Below are 26,669 nucleotides of genomic sequence, written 5' to 3' on the forward strand. Positions count from 1 at the left end.
GTGAAAATCTAAGGTGACTTTTTTTTATCAGATTTATTTGGCGCTGATTCTGCACCACAAACCACCAGGTAACCGGGCAGAAACCACCTTCCATTGTTTTCAATGGGAGGCTGCACCACACCAATAAAAGACATGTCGGTATGAGTGGCAGCGCAAGCTCCCATTGAAAACAATGGGAAGGAACCTTTGTGCAGCTGCCTGGGGGTTTTGGTTTCCAAATTCAGCAGTCGAAAACCTCTGTGTGAACATGTTCCGTGTTCTGCCGCTCCATTCACACAGGGAAACATGGCCTCCGTTCACTAGATCGACAGTATTTGACCCCTGCAGATCAAACACTTATCCTTCGTCCTGTCGATAGGGGTAGGTTTTTGTAATATGACAACCCCTTTAAGAGCAAAGTCAAACAAAGCTACCGATTTTGGTGCAACCGCCTGAATCTCCACCAATAAGTGATGTTGAATTTCAGCATGCCCGATCCTTTGTTCTGGGAGAAGAACTGCCACGAGGGGTGTCTAGCGCGAGCTTATTCCCCTCTCCACATTGAGGACACAGGCATGCTTGGCCGAGCTGAGTATGCACATATATATCTGTACGGTTGGGTTGGGAGGAATACCTGTTGCCTAGCAAGCGAAAAATGCAAGAAATGGCAAAAAAAATCATGTAAATATACTGAACTAATTTACCCGGTATATACCCTACTTGATTTAGTGCTGTACACATAATAGGGCAGATTTATTACTACTGGCTGAACACATGGGGAGGGGGGAATGTATCAAACTGGTGGAGAAAACTCACAAATATTGGTCTCATTTTGCACCAAAATTTGTGACTTTTTTCCATTTACACCACCCCCAACGCTTTGGGAAAGTGGGTGTAGGTATGTTAGTCTCACACCAGATTTTCCACTTTAACGTTTTTAAAAAAATTGCAAAATAACTCTAAGCGGGGGTTGACGTACGAAGAGCGGAGCAGCGTTTCTTGGTTTAAAAATGCAACAAATTTACGAAGCAATGGGGGAGATTTATCAAAAGTGGTGTAAAGGAAAACTTTAGCAACCAATCGGATTCCACCTTTCATTTCTCAGAGCTCAGAGGTGGAATCTGATTGGGTGCTAAGCGCAACTAAACCAGTTTTCCTTTACACCAGTTTTGATAAATCTCCCCCAATGTGCCACTCTTGATAATTTGGAGGACCTTTATGCCGGTGTACTCTCAGAGCAAATCACTGCATCATGATCCATCTATGCCCTAGTGAGTCTTATGTCAGCAGATTTGTACCTAGGACACTGGCTGACCTGTTACATGTGCACTTGGTAGCTGAAGGCATCTGTGTTGGTTCCATGTCCACATGTGCAAACGAGCCCGTAGGAGCAACGGGGGCGTTGCCGTTACACCTACAGGCTCAGCTCTCTCTGCACTTTATTGACAGGACCAGGCAGTGTAAACGTCATCACACCTGGCCCTGTCAATCAAAGTGCAGAGGGAGCGGCAGTTGCAGAGAGAGCTGAGCCTCCAGGTGTAACGGCAACGCCCCCGTTGCTCCTTAGAGGCTCATTTGCATAATAAAACCTCTTTTTTTCTCAGTAATGCGGGCACATATGAACATGGGACCAACACAGATGCCTTCAGCTGCCAAGTGCACATGTAACAGGTCAGCCGGTGTCATAGGGACAAATCTGCTGACAGATGCCCTTTAAAACACTGGTAGATCGGACCCAATCTCCATTCATTGCAGTTCTGATGCCAGCACAGATTTGTTTGCACCATATAATTCAATTCATTTATGCCATAAAATTGGTCTATACTCATTGGTGAATCGGCTTTGTTACTTTGGTTGGCGGTTTGTGCCATTTAGGGTAAAAGTTTAGATGGTGTCCTCATTTATCGTAAAAGGGGTTATCTGAAGACAGACCTTTATGGCTATCTGTGTCCTCAGCCTGGGGGTCCACCCGCCGTAGCTGCTGGTTTTGGCTAAAGAAAAACCTGGCAAAAAAACGTTTTGGAAGAATCTCGCTTTCTAGGTCAAACCTAGAAGAAGATGCAATAGAGAGAGGTTTGAGATGTTTTTAGCAGTTAGGAACAAAGCCAAAAGAGGGCGCTAATGAGAAGTCATTATTTCCATAAGAGTTTAATCCAAGGACAGATAGAGTGGGGATACGGGAAAAGAAGAAAACATCCTCTGTGTCAGAGTATTTTTTTTGTAATTTTTATAGTTTTTCTGTGCACAGCATTCAGGGCGACTCCGTTGCGAACGTCTGTGTTTTGAATTTCCTATTCCAACACTTGAATAATTTATTTAAACCAGGCTTTCGGTGAATTACCGTAATGGAATTGATAAATGTAGTTAGAGGTGATAGGTGCTCCGTAAACGCTGGAATAGGGACTGAGGGTGGGTTCACTTGTAGGACATTGCTTGCATTTTTCTGGCCTTTTTTGTTTTTAGTGGTGTTTTTTTTGCATTTTTTTTTTTTTTTGGGGGGGTAAAACCAATGACTCCATATATGAAATGCAGGACACACAGTGATCCCGGTGTTTCTGTTCAGTAGGCAGTGTGTTTTTTGTTTTTTTTTTGTCTTTTTGGCTCTCTATAGGGAAAAATGGCATGAAGAACACACTAAGCCTATAGATGGCGTACTAGACCGGCACCAGATTAATCTCGGGGCTCAGGCTGGATGATAATTCTGGTGCAGGGAGAGACCCTTTTCTCTGACCCCTGGTGCAAAGGAAAACCGGCTTAGGCTACTTTCACATCCGTCACGGATCTGCAAAAGCGCTTCCGTTACAATAATACAACCGCATGCATCCGTCATGAACGGATCCAGTGGTATTGTGTCTTCTATATCCGTGACGGATACGTCTTGAACACCATTGAAAGTCAATGGGGGACGGATCTGTTTTCTATTGTGTCAGAGAAAACGGATCCGTCCCCATTGACTTACATTGTGTGTCAGGACGGATCCGTCTTGCTCCGAACCACATGGCGGACAGAAAAACGCGTCGGCCAGCGTTTTGGTGTCCGCCTCCAGAGCGGAATGGTGACTGAACGGAGGTAAACTGATGCATTCTGAGCGGATCCTTTTCCATTCAGAATGCATTAGGGCAAAACTGATCTGTTTTGGACCGCGTGTGAGAGCCCTGAACGGATCTCACAAACGGAAAGCCAAAACGCCAGTGTGAAAGTAGCCTCAGTTGCCCAAAGCAACCAGTCAGATTCCACCTTTTTATTTTCTAAAGGAGCTCTGTAAAATGAAAGGTGGAATCTGATTGGTTTTCCCCTATGGCTCTGTACCAGCTATTGGTCAGCTTACTTTTTAGATTTTTACCACCAGTATTGTCCTGCCCGTTTCCAGAAAGCCTCACCCCTTGTTGAGCATGTTGGGGGGGGGGGGGGTAAATTTTTGGCGCAGTCACATTAGTAAATCTGGGCTACTGTTTGGGGGGTCATAAATATGCAGATTGCCATATAAGACTACATGCACACGAACGTTGTTTGTTTCCGTTCCGTTCCGTTTTTGGTTTTTTTTTTGCGGATAGGATGCAGACCCATTCATTTCAATGGGTCCGCAAAAAACACGGACAGCACACCATCAGTATGTCCGTTCCATTGCTCTGCTAAAAAAATAGTGCATGTCCTATTTTTTTCTAGTTTGTGGACAAGGATAAGCATTATTACAATTGATCCGCAAACAAACGGATGCCATACGGAACGTCATCAGTTTTCTTTTGCAGATCCGCAATTTGCGGACTACAAATCACATACGGTCGTGTGCATGTAGCCTAAAGCAGATGCACTTGCTCTGGTGTTTTTACTGCCCCCAAAAAACATCAGTACAAAATTTGGGTGTAAGCTTCCTTCACATGCAAATTTTTTATTTTTATTTTTTGCCGTTAAAAATACACTGGTAAGAGCACATACTTTCTTTTCATGTTACGTTATTTTTTTTTCTTCACACAGAAATTGATTTGGTGTTTTTTTATTTTTTGTTCACACGTGTGTTTTTTCAGCTGTTTTTATTCTTGTTGAGAAGTTTACGGGGTGAATCCCACTTGACGCTATGGCTAAGAACGTGTTATACTTTGGAAACGCGTAAAGATCGAGGTGATGACATTTTTAGTGTGAAGAAATAAGGCGCAGCCAAGCGGCTGTTATCAGACGCCGGATCCTTTTTCTTTCTATTAGATTACCTTGTGGTTGGAGCGGGATCTGTGCACTAGACGGGGCATTGGAGCTGGGCGCTATTTTTTTTAGCTGTACGGGGAAAATACCTGAAAAAAAAATGCCATAGCCAAAGCATGGTTAAAAAAATAAAATAAAAAAAACACATCACAACTAAAAAACAGAACTAAAAAAAAAAAAAAAAAAGCGTGTGCCATGTTTCAAAATTCCCCATGGACTAAGGCTACATTCACGCAACTGTATCCATTTTGCTTATCCGCAAAATACGGATAAGGTCCGAGTGCATCCCGCACTTTTTTCTCGGCTCCCCCCTCCCCATTGTAGAAATGCCTATTCTTGTTTGGACGACAATAGGACAGGTTCTATCATTTCCAGCATGGCCACGTGGATTTTTTGAGTAAATTTAACAACTGGGTGTTACCATTCCCCTTGTCAGTGGGGGGGGGGTGTCTCTACACAGTCTGGCACTCTCAGCACTGATTGGACAGTGTCGGATAGTGTGTGGGAACACGCCCCCAACTAGTAACGCCTAGTTTTCTATTTATTGATACATTTCCAGAAGGAATAACAAGAGGAACAGCACAATTCTAGGAAAAGATTTTCCAGATCTTCATGAACGCTGCAAGTGTTTACTGAAATAGACATGTCAGGAAAGCAGAAGGATCCTCTCTAATTAAGGAGTGTACTTTTAAACCTCCAGCAGTCACGTACCCCTCACCAACAGGGATGGGCCCCACCTTTTAAGCTGCGTCACTCGGAGAGCAGGAAAATGTTATCATGAGCTACTGATGTGATGAGTGTCCAGAGGAAGAGCGGGGTACACACCTTATCCTCTCTCTGGGCCACACAGAGTTAAAGATCTGCACGTCTTCTAGTCTAGAAAGCATAAGGCAGCAGCGATTGGCAAGTCCCGAGAAGAAGACGTGCTGCTCGAATGCAGCCCCCAGATTTCTAGTTATAAATGCTGCATTTAAAAAGGGTGCTCCATTTTTATCAAGTTATCCCTCCGACCACTGAGATCATGTGAGTTGCTGATCGAGCATGCACACGTTAATCTCTGTAGGATCTCCAGAATAGCCAATCGCTGTACTCAACCAATCTCTGGCGGTCTCTTCTAGATTGAATAGATCAGTAGTGTGCATCCTCGACCACCGTTCCTTTGGAAAACGAATGCCCGTTCCCGGGATCGATGGTGGTCCCATACAGATTGAATGTAGCAGTAGTCTGCATGCTCGACCACCGTTCCTTTGGAAACCGGATCCATGCTCCCAGGATCAGTGGTGGGCTTATACAGATTGAATGTAGCAGTAGTCTGCATGCTCGACCACCGTTCCTTTGGAAACCGGATCCATGCTCCCAGGATCAGTGGTGGTCTCATACAGATTGAATTAGCAGTAGTGTGCATGCTCGACCACCGTTCCTTTGGAAACCGGATCCCTGCTCCCAGGATCAGTGGTGGTCCCATACAGATTGAATGGAGCAGTAGTCTGCATGCTCAACCACTGTTCCTTTGGAAACTGGATCACCGTTCCCGGGATCGATGGTGGTCCCATACAGATTGAATGTAGCAGTAGTGTGCATGCTCGACCACCGTCCCTTTGGAAACCGGATCCCTGCTTCCATGATCAGTGGTGGGCCCATACAGATTGAATGGAGCAGTAGTCTGCATGCTCAACCACTGTTCCTTTGGAAACTGGATCACCGTTCCCGGGATCGATGGTGGTCCCATACAGATTGAATGGAGCAGTAATGTGCACGCTCGACCACCGTTCCTTTGGAAACAGGATCCCCGTTCCTGGGATCTATGGTGGTCCCATACAGATTGAATGGAACGGTAGTGTGCATGCTCAACCACTGTTCCTTTGGAAACCGGATCCCCCCTTTCCCAGGATCGATGGTGGTCCCATACAGATTGAATATAACGGTAGTGTGCATCCTCGACCACTGTTCCTTTAGAAACTGGATCACCGTTCCCAGGATCAGTGGTGGTCCCATACAGATTGAATGTAGCAGTAGTCTGCGTGCTCGACCACCATTCCTTTGGAAACCGGATCCCTGCTCCCAGGATCAGTGGTGGGCTTATACAGATTGAATGTAGCAGTAGTGTGCATGCTCGACCACCGTTCCTTTGAAAACCGGATTCATGCTCCCAGGATCAGTGGTGGTCCTATACAGATTGAATGGAGCAGTAGTGTGCATGCTCGACCACCGTCCCTTTGAAAACAGGATCCCCGTTCCTGGGATCGATGGTGGTCTCGTACAGATCTTATGGAGCAGTAGTGTGCATGCTCGACCACCATTCCTTTGGAAACAAGATCCCCGTTTCCAGGATCGATGGTGGTCCCAGCGATTTGGACCCTCAAAAGTGTCAGTCTCTGTACAACCCCTTTAATGGCCTCCTTTCAATCACAAGCCTGGAGAAAGGTTTTGCCACAGGTGCCCCCCTTCTCTCCTTATCACTGAAGCCACCATGCTGTGCCAGATGCAATTGGGCCTCATGCGCACAACCGTATCCATTTTGCGGTCTGCAAATCATGGATCTGCGAAATACAGGTGCGGTCTGTGTGCCATCCATATTTTATTTGTGGACCCAATGTTTCAATAAGTCTGTGGTCGCATTTTGCGGAAGGGACATACGGATGCAGAAATCGCATGTGCCTTCCCCATCCGTATGTCCATTCTGCAAAAAGATGGAACGTGTCCTATAGTTGTCCGCAAAATGCAGACCGCTGACATATTAAAGTCAACTCTGACTGCATCCATATTTTGTGGATCCGCAATTTGCGGATCAGAAAAACCCAGATCCATTCATGTGCAGGGGGCCTAAAAATGGGGCTTATATGGGTCCACCAAGGCGTTGATTATTTTGACAGGAAAATAATGCTGCATGTGGTGCCATTTTTACAGACACCCGCTAGCTAGTGGTCGGATGGGACTAGAGAAACACGGCTGCTGCCATTCTTCTCCACGAGGTATGTGTAGTATGGCAGTTCAGCCTCATTACAGTGGAAATAACCGAGCTGCAGTACTACAGACAGCCTATGGACAGAAGTGGCGCTGTTCCTGAAAGACGGCAGCCATTTATTTTATCATTTTTAATCATGCCAGAAAAAAAATACTTTTTTTCCCCCCATTTTTCTGAGTTTATCACAGATGCTGTGTGTTCTGACCTCGCTGCGATCCCGCACGCCTCCTCCTGTCATTCATGTCCATGGTATCTCGCAGGCCGGGGCACCCTCCTCTTGGTTTAGTGACAGGAAATCCTCCTACTACAGCATAGTGGGAATAGCAAGGAGTTTACTGATGGGAAGGGATTGTGTGTACGTGTTTTCGTGTTTTCTCCTCCATGTCATGAACACTTAGAACGCCATGCCAAGAATCGGGGTGACACCATCATTTCCCCCCTTTCCATGGAGATACTGGACATTTCTGGGAAAACCCACAGGACAACCAATATGGTGCACAAATAGTGTACGGTGGGGAAGGATGTGGCTCATCTACACCGATTAACCACTCAGGAGCCTGACAACCCCCGGAGGACGTTCTAGTGGCAGCCATTTTGGTTGTCAGGCTCCTCCATTTTTCCGTCTGCTAATGATCACTGAACTATATACCTATTTTTGTCTAGTGAAACCGTCTGGGAAAACATGGCACGCATGTGCGTCAAGACAAGAAGACTGGATGTCGCCAAAGTATGCCTGGGAAAAATGGGCCACGCCAGGGGTGCCAAAGCGCTACGGGAGGCAGAGCAAGAGCCGGAGATAGAAGCCAGAGTGGCCATGTTGGCGATACAGCTTGGAATGATGGTGGGTTGAAGGGGTTATCATATTCCATGGACAGTTATGACATTTACACACACAGTGTGGCCCCACTTGGGTGTTATGGCGATGTGCACGTCCACCAGATGAGCTGAGTGCTGGTGGACACGCATGCTCAGTCACTGTCACCACATCAAGGTCTCTACATGGTGATCTGCCGTCCACTGCAGAGCCAATAAAAATGTCAGTAAGGAAGACTCGGCAGTCGTGTTGAGCGAACTTGTGTTTTAAGTTCGGCGTCTAAAGTTTGGGTTATCGAAGAATCGCATTATGGATTTTTTATTCCGTTATGGTCCGTGGTAGCGGAATCCATAACGCGATTCTTCGATAACCCGAACTTTAGACGCCGAACTTAAAACACAAGTTTGCTCAACACTACTCTGCAGTAGCATGGCAGTGTAGCTGAGAAGACGCTTTTGCAGGAGAAGTAAAGAAAGGGCTGCCAGAGGGGGAGGGAGACTGATTTTTCTCAGAGTTTTTCCCCAGTATCACCCAGAGGAAAGCCTAGAAGCAAAAAAATAAACAGAAGTTATATATATAATTTTTTTTTTTTTAATCACATTAGGTCTTGTGGTATGAAATGATTCATGGGGTAATCCCTTTAATGCTTGGTAAAGACAAATCAGGCTTGTACCAGAACATGTGCAGAACATTTTGGTACAGAAGGAATCTTGGCCTACTGGAAAGTATATAAGGTTCTATGGTGATTTCTGAAGCCTATTCCACCCACTGCCCCTGTTGACCACGTCGTCTGTATTGCTGTATTGGTTACTCTTAGATCATGGATGAATGGCTGGTTGTGCTCTCCATGTACAGTATCTCTTCTCCTTTGCAGGACGACGCAGAGCATCTATACAAAACCTGCAACCGTTACGATCTGCTGAATAAACTGTACCAGGCTTGGGGTCAGTGGCAGAAAGCTATCGAGACTGCGGAGAACCATGACCGAGTCCACCTGAGAACCACCTATTATCACTATGCAAAGCACTTGGAAGCTATGGGAGACCGCAGTGTATCACTCAGCTAGTAAGTAGCCATATGATGTACTGGGGCAGGGATGGCCAACCTGCGGCTCTCCTGCTGTTCTAAAACTACAACTCCCGGCATGCAAAGACTACCTACAGCAGAGCATGGTGGGAATTGTAGTTTTACAACAGCTGGAGAGCCGCAGGTTGGCCATCCATGTACTGAGGTTTCAGCGATATATAGACAAAGCCTGAGCAGTACTAAGCTTCATGAGAGGCAAAAACAGAGATCTCAGTGAGAAGGCCACCACACTGATATACTTTATATACCCATACAAGAGACCTAGGGGTCATTTATCTAGCGACTAGTTTATTTGTAAAAAGAAAAAACACATGCCATGTTCGTCAGCTGGAGTGGTGGTGGGTCAGTCCCAGCATATTTGCTAACATTTTCGCCTGGAAACAGGTGTAAATATTGGCGAAAAACAACTCCATCCAGGAGCTGGAGTAGTTTTTACGCCAGGGGCATGGATTTCCGTAGATGCGCTTAATTTACGATGAAGCATGCATCTTGTCATAAATTAGCCAAATCTTACGGCAGTGTAGGGGGGAATCTAAGACCGCCATAAAACGCTGATCTTGGTAAATGACCCCCCCCCCCTAGAGTTTTTCTAGATGAGCACCCCTTTACTGAAACTCAGGGGAAGACTTTATTAGATGCTGACAACATTCATAAGGTCGAAGTGTAGATCCGAAGAACAGGTCGTTGAGCTATTCTTTCTGTATTCCTTAGTTATGAGAAGTCAGACACCCACCGTTTTGAGGTTCCAAGGATGCTACTGGAAAACCCACAGAACTTAGAGACCTACATCAATAACAAGAAAGACAAGTAAGATAATGAACTGTGTGGAGGACGTTCTAAAATGCATGAACTGGACACGTTTTGGGGTGTAGATGCACTCTATAGAGGGACATCTCATTCAGGAAAGGGTCCCTGGATTATTCCACAATACTATACATACAGTTTTGGAATTTGGTCAGGTACATTTGTTAGTTTGGAGGTGATGCATTTTTCTGGTTGGGCTTTCTTGGTCTGTCATTGACACTTGCAGATAGTCCTCCGTGACAGATCAATGAAGGCAATGGGGAGAGCTGGGTACACAAACCTATGTGCATGATGATGATCCTTTTGGTGCCAGGATTGCAAGTTCCCAGAAGGTGTTCTCCTAACAGTAGCCAGGACTGAATGCTCCCCAATCACTCGCCACTGCTCCTAATTGACAGCTCCTATGTCCGGTCAGGAGACCCAATAAAGCCGCCAGTCTCTGCAGTTTTTCTAGCTGTGTGAATTGTACTTTTTACTTTGATTTTGTGCCAGTCATCTAATAAATTACTAAAAGGTCATGAACACTTATTTAAAAGGGTTGTCCGGGTTGAGAGCTGAACCCGAATATAACCTCTTCTTTACTCATTTACTATGTATGAGTGGAGCACCGGAGCATTTCCTTGCTCTGATGCTCCCCGTTGCCTTTGCCTAGCATAGTGACGTGAAGCCTGGTACGTCACCGGTAGTAAACAAGAAGACTTTGCCCTGTGCGATGCAAGGAAATGCTCCAAGGCTTCACTCACACATAGTAAATGAGTAAAGAAGAGGTTATATCCGGGTTCAACAACCCCTTTAAGCCACATTCTTATCAGTAAGATAAGAATTAAGCTATAAGGAGTGTTTATAAGATCAGAGATAAGGAGCCATCAGCTTTGCTGGCTGACGGAACAGTGAGAAAATTCAGATCCTGCTTCTAGAGAAACTCAAGGCTGTACAGAGAAAGAGGTTCACAATTTTTTTTTTACTTTTTTTTTGTCTCAAAATGAGTACAGAGCAATAATAAAAGAAATTACCCCCAAAGGTGTACTTAGCCTTTAATCTCCTTCAGAATTTGCATTAGCTTGTCCCGGGGTTTCATGTACTGTTGTATACCTGACCATCTATTTCTGCTGTTCCTGCTTGGATTCTCCCAGGCATTGGCACCGGGTAGCAGTAAACAGGAGACAAGATTACGATGATACTTTACTTATACAGTTTCTTTTTCTGGTTGTCCACATACAGAATTCTCTGGAAATGGTGGGCTCAGTACCTGGAGAGCCAGTCGGACCTGGATACTGCTCTCAAATATTATGAGCTGGCACAAGACTACCTGTCTCTGGTGCGAGTGCATTGCTACCTGCGTAACATTCAGAAGGTATGAGAGAGACTACAGTAGAAGTGTATATAATATACCCTTTCACATTACATTGCTTTTTATATACAGACTATCTTCACCTACTCTCATGGGAAATAAAGGCTCCTTTCTTTCTAGGCTGCAGAAATCGCCAATGAGACTGGTAACTTAGCGGCTTCCTACCACCTGGCACGACAGTACGAAAGCCAAGGGGATCTCAAACAGGCAGTGCATTTCTATACCAGAGCCCAGGCTTATAATAACGCCATCAGGCTGTGCAAGGTAGTCGCATCCATTCCAGGTATTACCAGATCATCCAGTGAACCTCAGTATCATTTCTGACCTTAATACTTAATTCCGCATACAGGAAAATAACCTGGATGACCAACTCATGAACCTGGCATTGCTGAGCACCCCAGAGGATATGATGGATGCAGCTCGGTATTATGAAGAGAAGGCAGAGCAAATGGACAGAGCTGTCATGCTGTACCACAAGGTAAAACTGAGACTGCTTACTACTAGGAATAGCTTTTCGTTCTATTACATTTTTGCAATGCCGTCAATACACTGCTGGGAAAATTACTTACCAGAAAATTGTAATTATACAATTACTAGAACAATGTAATTGTATAATTTATTAATGTACCTTTCATTTATTTTTTCATCTTAATAGGTTCAAAATCCTCTGCCAGTTAATTTTAGTATACATTTCCATACAGGTCTGAGCTCCATTTTTTTCTGATAAACACAGCCACCAGGGGGAGCTTAGGAGCTTACAAATGACAGATTTATAATTTTTGTTTACTAGGACTACACTCCCTCTATTGGTGACAATATTCACTTACCTTGAAGGCGGTGTGAAGGGAAGCGGTAGTTGCAAAAATAAACCCAGTTTTGCCTAATTTTAAAGGGGTTCTGCAGTTTTTTTTTTACTGATGATCTATCCTTTGATCGGCAGGAGTCCAACACCCAGGACCCCCGCCGATCAGCTGTTTGAGAAGGCAGTGGCGCTGGCAGTAGCACCACTGCCTTCTCGCAGTTTTCCGCAGGCCCAGTGATGTCACAACTAGTATCACTGGCCTGGGCATGGCTAAGCCTTGTTCACTTGAATGGGGTTTATCCACTGCGGGAAACAGTGAAAAGGCCGCGGAGCTACTGCTAGCACCACTGCCTTCTCAAACAGCTGATCGGCGGGGGTCCCCGGTGTCGAGAGAGGATAGATCATCAGTAAAAACAAAAAACTGCAGAACCCCTTTAAGTTCTAACAACTTTTTTTCTGTTTTCCCTCGATTTCAGTCAGGTCATCTGTCCAAGGCATTGGAGTTGGCGTTTGCTACTGAACAGTTTGGAGCTCTTCAGCTAATAGCTGAGGACCTAGATGAGAAGTCTGACCCAGCCCTCCTTGCACGCTGCTCTGATTTCTTCATCCAGCACAACCAGTTTGAGAAGGCTGTGGAATTACTACTGGCAGCTAAAAAGGTAAATGATTTCTATATGGTGAACACATTGCCTGATGACGTGACTGCAGATCAGTGTGCTCAACCATTGATCACTGGCTCTGTGCTTCCAATGTAAGAGCAGATACGCAGATAGCTCATCCAGCCAAGGTGCGAGCTTGGTTTGACTAGAAACTTCTCGGACACGTGGGTTTAGCCCCGATTAAGCACCATTTTCTAATTGATGACTTTTACATGGTTTTACAGGCCAAAGTATGTTTTTTTTTCATCCATATCATGCCCATGTCTACTATTTAGGTATGTCTCTACCCTTAACTTTTCCACGTAAAGCCAGGAGTGGATTCAAAAAGAGGCAACGACCTTTTTATATGTTCCGTTAATGACCCGTTGATTGCTTTGACTTCAAAAAACCTTCACGTGGAAACCCAGACTAAGATACTTTCTTAAAGGGGTTGTCTCATCTCAGACATTGATGTTATGTCACTAGGATATGCCACCAATGTCTGGTAAGTGCAGGTCCCACCTCCGGGAACCACACCGATCTCTAGAACGGAGCCCACAAGGAGAACGAGAGAAGACAACGCATGCCCAGCCACCCTTGATTCATTTCTGTGGGATTGCCGAGGTGGGACCCGCAGCTATCAGACATTGATGGCATATCCTAGAGATATGCCACCATTGCTTGAGATGACACAGCCCCTTTATGTTATAGACATAGGAGTAGCAAGTTATGAACATTACACTCAAATAATTGCTATATAAGGAACATGCCCTTTGAAATTATTATTAATCGAGTTGTCCTCCCTCCAAAAAATAAAATTAAAACCTTGCATATATAAACAGTCTTTCTAGCAGGAATGGGGACCAGGCCCCCTCAGTGGTGGGATCAGTGCCAAAGACACATCAATTCATATCCCATAAACGTTTTGTGGGAAAACCCTCTTTAAGTTGGGAGGAAATGGAAAATATAAAGGAAGGACTTCTGCTTCTGCTTCCTGCTGGATCCATTTCTGGCTTTGGCTCAAAAACTGCCACAAAAAATGGTGTCTGATTCAACCCTTAAAGGGGTTGTTCAGGGTTTTACTGTTGATGGACTATCCTCAAGATAGACCATCAATATCTGATCGGTGGGGGTCCGACACCCTGCACCTTCATGATCAGCTGATTCAGGGTAGCTTTGGCTCCTGAACTACACGGTTCTGTCTACTAGACAATGGATAGAGCTTTGTACTTTTGGAGCTACTTCCAAACAGCTGATTAGTAGAGGTGCAGGAGTCTGACCCCCCTCCAGTCAGATATTGATGGCCTATCCTGAGTATAGACCATCAATAGTAAAGGCCTGGAAAACCCTTTTAAAGGGTCAATGTAAAAAATGAAAATCAGACATCATACAGGACGTGACAGTCTCTTTCTAACAAAGCTAGAACCAGCCCTGTACCTCACATGGGTCCAGAGATCTCCCCATTCATTGCTCTGCTAGATTTATATTAAGCTGACAGCTCAAGGGGAGTGTCTATTCTGCAGCAGATAAGGGGGCGTGTCCATGCTCTGTCCTATCACAGCTCAGGAGGCAGTTGGAGGATAAAACTGAGCATGTGCGACCATCGCAGTGAGCCGGACAAAGAAATAAGAAAAATAAAAAACGGCAGGTGGCGCTATACAGACACATTTTATTGAAAAACTCAGTGGCTGTGCAAAATGTTTAATTACATGCAATTACAAAAGTATTCAGATCCAGGTGCTGGTTTGAAAACGGTAGAATATTTTTTGTGGGAACAGCATCGAACTGAACTCCCTTGGGCCCACCAGAGAAAATGATTCTGTGGGCACACCCTCTGAGTATATGAAATCTTAAAAGGGTTTCTGTCACCTGAAAAATGGGTATTAAGCTGGCTGACATGAGCGATGTGCTAATGTCATCTGAACATAACTATATTAGCGCCATCTCACTGCCTAAAGCCTTTATTGAGAAAAATGAACTTTTATAATATGCTAATTAGCCTCTCGGAGCAGGGGGGGGGAGGCGTTGCACCTGCTCCTAGAGGCTCGGATTGCCCCCCTCTTTTCACGCCCTTCTTCTCTTGATTGACAGGGCCAGGCAGCGCTGATCTCCTCCCGCCGGCCGTGTCTGCAGTGTAAATCTCACGCTGTTCAGTATTCGGCACAGGCGCAGTGAGGAAGCCAGCAGCTACCAAGCGTACTTCCCTCACTGCGCCTGCGCCGAATACTGAACGGCGTGAGATTTACACTGCTGGCGGGAAGAGAGCAGCGCTGCCTGCACATCGCTAATATCAGCTAGCTTAATACCATTTTTCAGGTGACAGAAACCCTTTAAGGCCCCTGTTTTACTGGGAGTCCTATTTTTGTCAGAGCTTGGGCCCAGAGGATCCTCTGGTGGTCAGGATGGCCAGTCCAACACTGCGTAGGACAACCTCTTTATTTATTGTGACCTTACAGGGCTTTTCCCATCTGGACAACTAATTTTCAAAAAGCAGCCAAGGGTTGATACAGGTGACCATACAGTTTCCCATTTATAAATTGGTGGCCAAGTCCTCCAGAACAGGATCCACTTGGGATTACTTCAATTAAAGGGGTTGTCCGGGTTCAAAGCTGAACCCGGACATCCCTCCATTTTCACCCCGGCAGCCCCCCTGACTTGAGCTTTGGAGCAGTTCATGCTCCGATGCTCTCCTTTGCCCTGCGCTAAATCGCGGGGGGCAAAGGCATTTTCAGGAGTTCCGCTGACGACCCAGGTCTCCATGGGGCTGCCAGGAAGCCCGGTGACGTTACCGGCACAGATGGGCAGGCTTTAGCTCTGTCCTAGCCAGTAAAACAGCTAGGGCAGCGCTAAAGCACGCCCATCAGAGCTGGTGACGTCACCGAACACACTGCCGGGCGGAAGTTACCGCCCGGCAGCGTGTTATTGTAAACAAAAAAGCCTGTGCCCTGCGCGATTTAGCGCAGGGCAGGGGAGCATGAGATGCTCCGATGCTAACATCAGGGGGGCTGCCTGGGTGAAAATATGGGTATGTCAGGGTTTCAGCTCTGAACCCAGGACATCCCCTTTAAGTAGTCGTTGGAGACATGGACGTTTTAAACACATTCGGAAAACCTGAAGGAAATTTAAAGCCATCATAAAATGAGGCCACCTGTGGTTCCATGTGTGTTGGATCTCCTCTCTTGTAGTACTACGATGCCCTGCAGCTGTGCCTGGAGCAGAATCTCATTATCACAGAGGATATGGCAGAAAAGATGACCGTATCCAAAAACTCCAAGGAGCTTAGCGAGGAAGCAAGACGGGAACTTCTCGAACGCATTGCTGACTGTTGCATGCGACAAGGGAATTATCATCTTGCAACCAAGAAATACACTCAGGCTGGGAACAAGATGAAGGTAAGAGATTTAGATGAAAATACACACCCCATCCCAATTCCTGCACCTGGGACACAATACCAGTATAGTATAGAAGGTATGTGGGGATTCCTCAGTGCACAGAGATGAAGGAGCAGTAGGTCTCGCTATACCATTGTGACATCTTATGTTCTCCGTTTTACCAGGCCATGAGGTCCTTATTGAAGTCAGGTGACACTGAGAAGATTGTGTTCTTTGCCGGAGTCTCCCGACAGAAAGAGATCTACATAATGGCCGCCAATTATCTGCAGTCTCTGGATTGGCGGCAAGATCCCCATATTGTCAATAACATCATTAACTTCTATACCAAGGGAAGAGCCCTTGACCTTCTGGCTGGTTTCTATGATGCTTGCGCTCAGGTGAGTGATCAGTACAGTTCTCCGTGAGTGGCAGATGCTCCTGGTCTTTTCTTGACCTCATCTTCTGTCTTAGGTGGAGATTGACGAATATCAGAATTATGAGAAGGCCATGGGGGCACTGACTGAGGCGTACAAGTGTTTGTCCAAAGCCAAAATGCGAAGCCCAGAGGAGCAGGAACGACGCTTGTCTGATATGCAGAACAAGGTTACTCTGGTCAAGAGGTTCCTCCAGGTTCGGAGGTAATGTTGCCGGAGATGTAGATGAACTAGTGCAAATAGTTTACCAGATACAGCCACGTGTGAGGGTTCAGTGTTTCCCAACCAGTGTGCCTCCAGCTGTTACAAAACTACAACTCCCAGCATCCCCGCACAGCCAAATGTTGTCTGGGCATGATGGGAGTTGTAGTTTTGCAACAGCTGGAGGCACACTGATTGGGAAACACTGTCCTAGTTCATAGGGCTCTACCCTTTGAATGTTATTCTTCGGAAATTGATCCTGACGGCAGATATGTTTGCGTGCACTGTTCTTTATATAAAGTGCAATTTTTTTCTAATTGCTATGTATATTCCGCCACCATATTCCTGCGATGTGATAAGGCAGGCAATGACAGCTGGTTTCGGGGCCCTCCGGTGCCGATACTCATTTTGGGAGACTTTAATAAGTACTTAGACCCTTCTCTAGATAAATTCCATCAGGGCCCCAATCCGGCAGGTACCCCGGAAACCTCATTGGCAAGGCTATTGCGCGAGTTGGATCTTCATGATCTGTGGAGACTCCGATATCCTGACGTACGCAAATATTCTTGTTTCTCAACATCCTATAACTCTTTCCAGAATAGTCTTGCCTATTGGGTCCCTGGAGGTTTTCGTCATATATTTCCTCTATAGAATACCTACCACGTAGTCTGTCAGACCCCTCCCCCATCAGATGCAACTTGTGAGAGGTAGGGAGCACAGGGGACCATTTCTTTGGCAACTTAAAGGAAACCCGTCACCGGGATTTTGTGTATAGAGCTGAGGACATGGGTTGCTAGATTGCCGCTAGCACATCCACAATACCCAGTCCCCATAGCTCTGTGTGCTTTGATTGTGTAAAAAAAAACGATTTGATACATATGCAAATTAACCTGAAATAAGTCCTGTCCCCGAGATGAGTCCAGCGTGAAGGAGCCCAGCACCGCCCCGCATCCTCAGAATCTCCTCCTTGCTCCCCGACGTCAGAAAGCTAGAGCGCCGTAATCTCGCGATGTGCGAGCTAGCACATGCGCAGTGTTGTCATAGTGTTCCTTCCCTGTGCTGGCATCAGCCTCAGGGAACGAAGTGCGCATGTGCTAGCTCGCGTATCACCAGATTACGGCGCTCTAGCTTTCTGACGTCGGGGAGCGAAAATCTGGTCTAGGTTTAAGGAATTGATTGGTCTCCAAGGATTATATGACAATACACCTTTGTGGCGCAACCCGCGATTACCTGAACTATTTAGTCTAGAAGGTTTTTCCCCATGGGAAGAAAAGGGTATTCTTTTTCTCCATCATATTCAGGCAGGAGGCGTTATGAAACCGTTTGCACAATTACAACTACAGTTTGGTCTCCCTCATACTGTACTCTACCAATTCCTGCAGCTGAGACATGCACAACAGGCGCAGTTTAAGGAAGGCATGCAAATGTCAGCCTCCCCTCCGATAGTCCAACAGGTCATGTGTGGCGGCAGCTCTAAGGCTCCATTCACACGTCCGTAACGTGTTTTGTGGATCCGCAAAACACGCACAGCGACAATGTGCGTTCCGCATTTTGCATTCCGCACATCGCCGGCACTAATAGAATATGTCTGTTCTTGTCCACATTTGCGGACAAGAATAGGACATGTTCTATTTTTTTCAGGAACTGAAATGTGGACCCAGAAGTTCGGACCCGAAATGAATGGGTCCGCAATTCCGTTCCGCAAAATGCGGAACGAAATTGTGATCGTGTGAATGGACCCTAAGGGATTCATTTCTATGCTCTATAGTCATCTGTTTGATAAATCTACCTCATCGGGCTGTTTACCGATCAAAGATAAGTGGGAACGGGACGTTGGTGTAACGCAGGAGCAATGGGACGCTGTCCTGGCTTTAACTCCTAGCCTAACACTTAGTGAGGCTCAGCGATTATCCCAGCTATACCTAGTACATAGTGTATAAAACCCCTGTATTCTTACAAGGTCTTCGGACGAACTCATGCTGCCCCCGGTGTGGAGCGGAGGAGGCTTCCCTGATGCATATGTTTTGGGAATGTTCTGCGTTAGGGTCTACTGGAAGGAAGTTTTGCGGATAGTTGCCCAGACGACTCGGATAAAGTTGCCGAGAGATCCCAGAGTCTCGTAGACTTGTCGGAGGTGATAGCAGAGTGTCTCTAAGTATTCAAAGAATGCTCTTCCAAGCTAGAATATTGATAGCCAGACACTGGATAGAACAGAACCCACCCACTAAACGGGAACACGTAAACCGACTTAACAATATTCTGAGACGTGAAGGAGGAATATATTTTAAAAGAAGATAGCCATACACTTACCTGGGTATTTGGCAGGGGATGGTTTGAAGCCCCTGGATTAGGGTTGTGGGCTTTAGCAAGAGACTGTTTTACGGGGTCAACTATCCGTACTAGGGCAAATGATATGAGCCTCGGGGACTCCTGTTACGGCTCCGACCTGTGACAGACATTCTGGACTATGCAATCAATTGTGCAGATAGTGTCACATTGTACCTGCCATGCACCGTGATGTAGCCGTCTCTCCGCAGGGAAGTTTGGGAGGGAATTTCTAAAGTATGTATTATGTGTTTTGGTATTTTATAAAAATCGATATAGCAATAATGACAAAATGTGCAATATTTGTATTAACTAGTGTAAAGACGGGCACTCTTCATCTGGCACCAAACGGAGAAAGAGTTGTTCAGAGTAATACCTACTTTAATACATGCAGTAAAGCGACATATAATAAAATATCATAAATTCCCCCAAAATAGAATAAAACAGATAAGTTAACTTGCTAAAAACAAATGACAATTGCGTGGTTGGAAACTTTGTGCGGCAAATGTGTTGATATTGGAATTCACACAAACAGACAATTAGTTGCCATCACTGTTGCAACAATGTATCCGTATCCGTTCCGATTGTTTTTGCGGATAGGATGCGGACCCATTCATTTCAATGGGTTTGCAAAAAATGCAGACAGCACACCGTGTGATGTCCGCATCAGTATGTCCGTTCCGTGGCCCCGCCCAAAAAAAATAGAACATGTCCTATTCTTGCCCGTTTTAGGCATTGTTACAATGGATCCGCAAAAAAAAAAAAAACGATGGCATACGGATGTCATCCATTTTTTTTTGTTGCGGACCGCAAAACACATATGGTCGTGTGCATGTAGCCTTACACTATGTTTTTCTGCACAAAATCCACACAGAAAAACTTTGCATCATCCACACCGTGTGCAGCCACCCTAAATCTGCCACGTGTCCGTTTCTACTGTGGATTTCTGCCACAGATTTCACCCTTTGCAGTTTAAAACATGGCACTGGAGCAGTCAGCTGATTAGCAGGGGTGCCAGGAGTAAGACCACCAACGATCAGATAGTGATGGAATCACCGGTATTGTAGTCCAGTTGCAGTGCCACACAGCCCCCTTGTTCTGTGCCGCTGCGGGTTCATTCTGACACCATGTTATTTGTCGCCGTCACAGAGCATACTCCGCAGACAAGCAAGAAGCCATCAGACAGTGCGAGCTGCTGCTGGAAGAGCCGGATTTGGAGAGTGCCGTCCGCATCGGCGATGTGTACGGGTTTCTGGTAGAACATTACACACAGCAAGGAGACTTTCAGAAGGTACAGCAGCGTTCAGAGTTTCTTCGCTGTCCCTTAAAGGGGTTCTCTCACTTCAGCAAGTGGCATCTATCAGGTAAGATGAAGGTAATACAAGGCACTTACTAATGTATTGTGATTGTCCATATTGCCTCCTTTGCTGGCTGGATTCATTTTTCCATCACGTTATACACTGCTCGTTTCCAGGGGTTATGACCACCCTGCACATTAAGCACTGGCCTCCCTGGAGGCCGGGACCATGCATAGGTGCTCTGCAGCGCTGGTCGTAACCATGGAGACTAGATGTGTATAATGTGATGGAAAAATGAATCCAGCCAGCAAAGGAGGCAATATGGACAATCAGAATACATGAGTAAGTGCCTTGTATTAACTTTCTCTACATGATGAACGCCATTTGCTGAAGTGAGAGGACCCCTTTAAGGCCCGGCCCCAGCATTCCTACCTTGTGCTGATCACCTGGTATGTTGCTGCACATTACCCTTGGCAGGAGGTTCTCTGTGTTTCTTGTAGTGTCCATCGTCATGCTGCCCTCTGATAGAATAACACTGATCCTTAATATTCTCTCCAGGCGTACCGGTGCCTAGAAGAAATGAGATCCAAGACACCTTCAGCCAATCTCAGCTACTACGTGTCGCAGAGCACAGTGGAGGCCGTGTATCGCGCCCTCTCCATCCCACTCGCGCACCAGTCTACTGAGCACGTGCGCCACAACAGCGTAGAAGACAGTGAGGAGGTGGAGGAAGCGCCCGACATAGATTATGATGGTTAACCCTTTTCAGGTCACACTTTTTTTTTTTTTTTATTGCACATTTGACATGTATCCTTAAAAACTTTGGCGGCCTTTGCAGCAAATCTCCCAGTAGTGCTGCCTGAAATATGACTAATGGTGTATTGTCCTATCAAGCACTGGGGTCGTGGCATGCAGTTATACTGTTAGGGGTATGTACTTCTGCAATCATTTTTTTATTTCTACAATAATTTTTTTTTTTTTTTTAATGAAGCACTTTTTAGCGAATACCGATCCTATGCGGACCCGTGTGTCTCCATAACATCCTACCAGCAACCTGTGCACGTAGTCTGGTCCTGCAATTGTATGTTAGTCCTTTATCTTCTTGCTAACCTGCAGACAGTAGACGAGGGGGTAGATGGAAGAGAGTAACCCTGGGTTCACACCTAAGCGTTCCTCAAACGCGCGTTTTACGCGCGTTTTTGTCGCGCGTTTTTATGCGCGTTTTTTGTAATAGTAAACGCGCGTTTGACGCGCGTTTGTGTCATTGACTGCAGTGTCCTATGGCCACAAACGCGCGTCAAAACGCCCCAAAGAAGCTCAAGTACTTGTTTGAGCGTCGGGCGTTTTACAGCGCGTTCGTACGCGCTGTAAAACGCCCAGGTGTGAACCCTTCCCATAGGGAAGCATTGGTTTTCATGTCTTAAGCGTTTTACAGCGCGTTTGAACGCGCTGTAAAACGCTCAGGTGTGAACCCAGGGTTACAGATGTCTGCAGGGTTAGAACACACAGACTTTGTAGTCTGTTACCATGGAGAGACAGAGCTCTGCAACGGAGCTGTATACGCAGAATGGTAGGAGATTTTTTTATAATACATACATTGGAGTAATAAAAATATGGTTACCAAACTGTAAATACCGTACCCGGCGATAGGGAGCAGGGTAGGGAACGTCATTCCATAACTAGTTATGCCACAGCTTTAGGGCTCATGCACACGAACGTATTTTCTTTCTGTGTCCATTCCGTTTTTTTGGGGGGGGTTTTACGGGCCGTATACGGAACCATTCATTTCAATGGGTCCGCAAAAAAAACTGAAGGTACTCCATGTGCATTCCGTTTCTGTATGTCCGTATTTCCATTCCGCCAAAAAATAGAACATGTCCTATTATTGTCCGCATTACGGACATGGATAGTACTGTTCTATTAGGGGTCAGCTGTTCCGTTCCGCAAAATGCGGAATTTACACGGAAGTCGTCCGTATTTTTTGCGGACCGCAAGATACATACGGTCGTGTGCATGAGCCCTTACACAAACCTCTATAATCAGTGGTTTCCCAGTAGCCAAAATCTGAAAACGTTCTTCTCTGTCAGATTAATTTTACGATATCAATAGTCACAGACGCTAGCATGCCCCCCGGGATTGAACCCAACGCCCAGGTCTTACTTTTTATATAATATTCACCATAAGGAGAAAGTAAGAAATGTGTTTTTTCTACATGATTAAATTATTTTTTATTGTCTGTTTCTATATAAGTGTATATAAAAGGATTTTATTATCTGTTGCTCTGTATTCTTTTCACTGAGGCAGCGTAACTGTGTATGTGCACCCCATGGGCACTAGCGTAGACAAAGGCGCAGGGTGGAGGGTGGAATTACAATGTCAATAAGGTTCCAGTACATGTGTCGGCTATTACGGTGAATTGCCGCAGTTCAGTGAAGCACATTGAATAAAAAACTGTGTTTCCTCTATCCAAACCTGCCTTGGCTGCATGGCAAAAGCCACTGTGTGTCCAGGCGCCCTTGACTAATTCTGAAACGGTAACTGGGCACATACAGGGCATGCGCGGATACAGGCAGCAGACTCTCCGGTATCTGCACTGGACCACATTCAGCACCTGTGCCAAAATGCAGGAAGCGGTCACCTGACCAATGCCATGTTGGATCCAATGGATACCAGCTTTCTCTGCTGCACATTTATGTTCAAATGGACTGCCCCTTTAAATGGTTTTCCATTGTCTAGATCAGTGTTTCCCAACCAGTGGGCCTCCAGCTGTTGCAAAACTACAACTCCCAGCATGCCTGGACAGCCTTCGGCTGTGCGGGCATGCTGGGAGTTGTAGTTTTGCAACAGCTGGAGGCACACTGGTCTAGATCAGGGATCAGCAACCTTCCGCACTGTGAAACAACTCCCAGCATGCACGCTTGCTCAGCTGTTCTTGTACCTCCCATAGAAGCGAATGAAGCATTCTGGGAAATGTAGTTTCAGAATAGCTGGAGTGCCAGGAGGTTGCTGATCTCTGGTCTAGAATGATGATCACCTACCCTTATTAAAGATGTCAGCATCTCCATCAGTGGTATCTTTATTTATTCAGTTCAGTACAGAGAATGCAACGTTTCGGCAATATCTTAGCTTTTTTTCAAGCATTACTAGGCAACTGTATCCGAAACGTTGCATTTTCTGTACTGAACTGAATAAATAAAGATACCACTGATGGAGATGCTGATGATTAGCATTTTTGAAGATTATGGATATGTCGGATGCGGATCCAGCGGTGAGACGTTCTGGTGAGGGACATTGGTGCTGTTCTTATATTTATCGTCTACCCTCAGTAAAGGACATCAATAGCTGAATGGTGGGGGTTCTACACCCAGCACCCCAACCAACTGTTGTTTCCAGCACTGGCCTCTGCCTAAAACAGCTAGAGTGGACATTCTGCATGGAAAATAACACACTAGATCAGGGGTCAGCAACCTCCGGCACGCCAGCTGTTCTGCAACTACAATTCCCAGAATCCTCTCTTTACTTCTATGGGAGTTATAGAAACAAGCCAAGCAAGTGTGCATACTGGGCGTTGTAGTTTCACAGCAGCTGGAGGGAGGTATTTTGCTGACCCCTGCACTACACAGAAAGTTCACCTCAGCTTCATACCTGACTATCCCTAGAATGGGTTAGGCCTCTTGCACAAGAACGTGTGCGCCCCGTGGCCGTGCTGCAGGGCCTCAATGCACGAACACCCACTGCTGGGCAGCAGATCGCGGACCCATTCACTTTAATGGGTTCACAATCCGGCCGTTCCGCAAAAAGATAGGACATGTTCTATCTTTTTGCGGAACGGAAGTATGGGATGAAACCCAGATGAAGCACTCTGTAGTGGTTCCGTTCGTGCTTCCGTTCCGCATCTCCGGATTTGCCGACCCATTGAAGTGAATGGGTCCGCATCCAGTGATGCGGAATGCACACTGGAACGGTGCCCGTGTATTGCAGTCCGCAATATGGCCACGGAGCGCACACATTCGTGTGCAATAAGCCTTAGGCTACTTTAACATCTGTGTTTTCCTTTCCGATATTGAGATCCATCATAGGATCTCAAAGCCGGAAGAAAACGCTTCAGTTTTGTCCCCATTCATTGTCAATAGGGACAGAACGGAGCGGAGCGCACCAGAATGCACAAAAAAGCGCTGCAAGCACTATGTCATGGGATACTGATCAAGACGGATCCAGCATGAAACGCAATGTAAGTCAATGGCGCCGGACACTAACAAAACAGACCCAGTGCCCATTGACTTGCAATGGATTTAGTGACGGATCCGCCTTGTTCATTGGGGAGATAATACAACCGGATCCGTTCTGATCGGATGCAGGCGGTTGTATTATTGGCCGGATGCATTTTTTGCCGATTCCCTGACGGATCCCGCAAGAGCACAGATTTGAAAGTAGCCTTAACTCTTTACAAGTCCTCAGCCCTAGCACTGTCATCCCTTCAGTCAGGACCACGTCCAATGAGACACTGATCACGTATCCACTTGAAAAAGTCTCTACATCAGAGATCGCCAACCCGTGGCGTCTCCTGTGGCAAAACGACAACTCTTTAGCCTGCAGTTGACGGTATTTGCAGCGGCTGGAGAGTGGCGAGTTGGATATCATCGCTGATTGTGCCTCTGAACCTCAGCGATTGCAGAGACAACCGGAGAAAATCCATCTGATTAAACACAATACTTCATCACGCCGCCGCGTGCCGTCAGCCCCAGTAGTTTACCTTCCAGTTAAGGTGACTCCCAATTAGCGTGTATGCCAGGAGGAGCCGCCCTGTGTGCAGTCGTGAGAAGATGATCCCAACGGGTATTTTTAGCTTTCTTTTTTTTTTGCGCATGGGATCAGCCCGGCTTAATATAGTGCGTCCTCTGTGTGACTCTTCATCTGCCAGTTCCTCTCTCCTTCCCCAGGACTCTTTGTTCAGGATATAGAATCCAGTCAAACAACATGAAAAAGGAAGTTTGGTTTCCTACCGACAGCAAACATGGCTGCCGCGCTCATCGCTGCTTCTGTGTGTGGGGGGGGGGAACAACTTGGTGTCATTTCAAAAGTTGACAGTAACGTGCACACAACATAAAGAGGGAAAAGCTACAGACACATGAGGGAAATACAAAACTTTGCTTTTAGATGTTAGAATCTGGAGAGGGAGCGACTTATATTGAACTGAATTACTACAGTAAATCGCATTGAACAGTCACCACTAGGGGGAGCTTAGCGAAGGAGGAATTGAATTCAATGAGAGCTTTATAACTCTTCTATGCAAATAGCTCCCCCTGGTGGTAGCAGTAAGCATTTTTTTATTTTATTTCTCACTTTTCTCTATGCCCGTTGGGAAGCAGGGGTTTTGGAGCTCTGGGGGTAGTCTGACTTCAGCAAATGGCATTTATCATGTAGAGAAAGTTAATACAAGGCACTTAGTTGGGGTTACGGCCACAGCACAGACACTAGGTGGCTGGGGCCAAGCTGACCAGAGAGGCCACCATATTTATTTTTTCTATAGTGTGCAAGCACGACCACCGCTGATGGATTGTGGCGTGGTCGTAACCCCCTAGAAACGAGAGAGGTATAATGTGATGGAAAAATGAATCCAGCCAGCAAAGGAGACAATATGGACAATCACAATACATTAGTAAGTGCCTTATATTAACTTTTTCTACATGATAAATGCCATTTGCTTAAGTGGGACAACCCCCTATGTTATATTTTAGGGATCCACTTGGCTGTGCCTACTTTCGTACACCATATTCAGAATTGTATAGTAAGGCATGAAAAGCGTCCAAATTTCATGCTACGATGTGAATCCTTTTTGAGCCACAATTCTGGCACATTTTGCTTGGTAAATCCCCCCACCCCTGTGTCTATTTTGCCTAGAGTGTCCCTTTAGTCCCTACTATGCCTAGATTCTAGAACAAGACACTTATTAGATGCCTGTTGCTTTCCATTTCTTGTAAGTGGGTGGAATATTCAATCCTTGAGTCCAGTATGGAATTATACGAAGCTTCCATAGACATAATGAATGAGCGCCACCTAGTGGTGCAGGAGAGGTGGTTATAACAGAGGCAGCATTCAGTAAACCTGGCCATTTATTAGATAAATGTTGGCCAAAACCACAGATTTAGCGAGACCTGCCACCTAGCTAATGGGTGCGGGACCTCCAGAATCTCTCCTGACGGCAGAAGAAATCTGACTGCCCAACCCTTTAGTTCTCAGGGAGATAGAGAGCTGTGGGGATTATCTCCCTTCCCTCATTCATTGCACATAAGCCGAGCATGCATGTGGGATTGGGAAAGATGAAACATATAGCACCGATAACTCAGTGTATTAAAGGGGTTAACTCACTGCAGGAAATAGCATTTATCATGTAGAAAAAGTTA

The 26,669-nt window shown here is 45.9% G+C and overlaps 1 protein-coding gene and 1 long non-coding RNA gene across 5 annotated transcripts in view; one reads left to right on the forward strand and one right to left on the reverse strand.

Moving 5' to 3' along the window:
• IFT140 (intraflagellar transport 140) overlaps positions 1-21,426 on the forward strand; it is an 88,395-nt gene extending 66,969 nt beyond the window's left edge. For all 4 annotated transcript variants that reach the window (XM_044303341.1, XM_044303343.1, XM_044303344.1 and 1 more), the window contains 12 exons: positions 7,805-7,982; positions 8,830-9,020; positions 9,753-9,848; positions 11,067-11,199; positions 11,317-11,460; positions 11,546-11,674; positions 12,475-12,657; positions 15,822-16,028; positions 16,193-16,405; positions 16,479-16,645; positions 20,117-20,258; positions 20,824-21,426. In XM_044303341.1, coding sequence (XP_044159276.1) covers positions 7,805-7,982; positions 8,830-9,020; positions 9,753-9,848; positions 11,067-11,199; positions 11,317-11,460; positions 11,546-11,674; positions 12,475-12,657; positions 15,822-16,028; positions 16,193-16,405; positions 16,479-16,645; positions 20,117-20,258; positions 20,824-21,024 — 1,984 coding nt within the window. In that variant the 3' untranslated portion in view covers positions 21,025-21,426. The remainder of the gene's footprint in view (positions 1-7,804; positions 7,983-8,829; positions 9,021-9,752; positions 9,849-11,066; positions 11,200-11,316; positions 11,461-11,545; positions 11,675-12,474; positions 12,658-15,821; positions 16,029-16,192; positions 16,406-16,478; positions 16,646-20,116; positions 20,259-20,823) is intronic.
• Positions 9,391-25,166, reverse strand: LOC122944753. The gene is made up of 3 exons (XR_006391052.1): positions 25,019-25,166; positions 20,698-20,835; positions 9,391-9,824 (listed from the first exon to the last, which is right to left on the reverse strand). It is a non-coding gene; the product is annotated as an uncharacterized LOC122944753 (long non-coding RNA).
• Positions 25,167-26,669: the final 1,503 nt, after the last annotated feature.

Source organism: Bufo gargarizans, chromosome 8 (genome assembly GCF_014858855.1).
Source record: "Bufo gargarizans isolate SCDJY-AF-19 chromosome 8, ASM1485885v1, whole genome shotgun sequence".
In the NCBI taxonomy this organism is placed as follows: domain Eukaryota; kingdom Metazoa; phylum Chordata; class Amphibia; order Anura; family Bufonidae; genus Bufo; species Bufo gargarizans.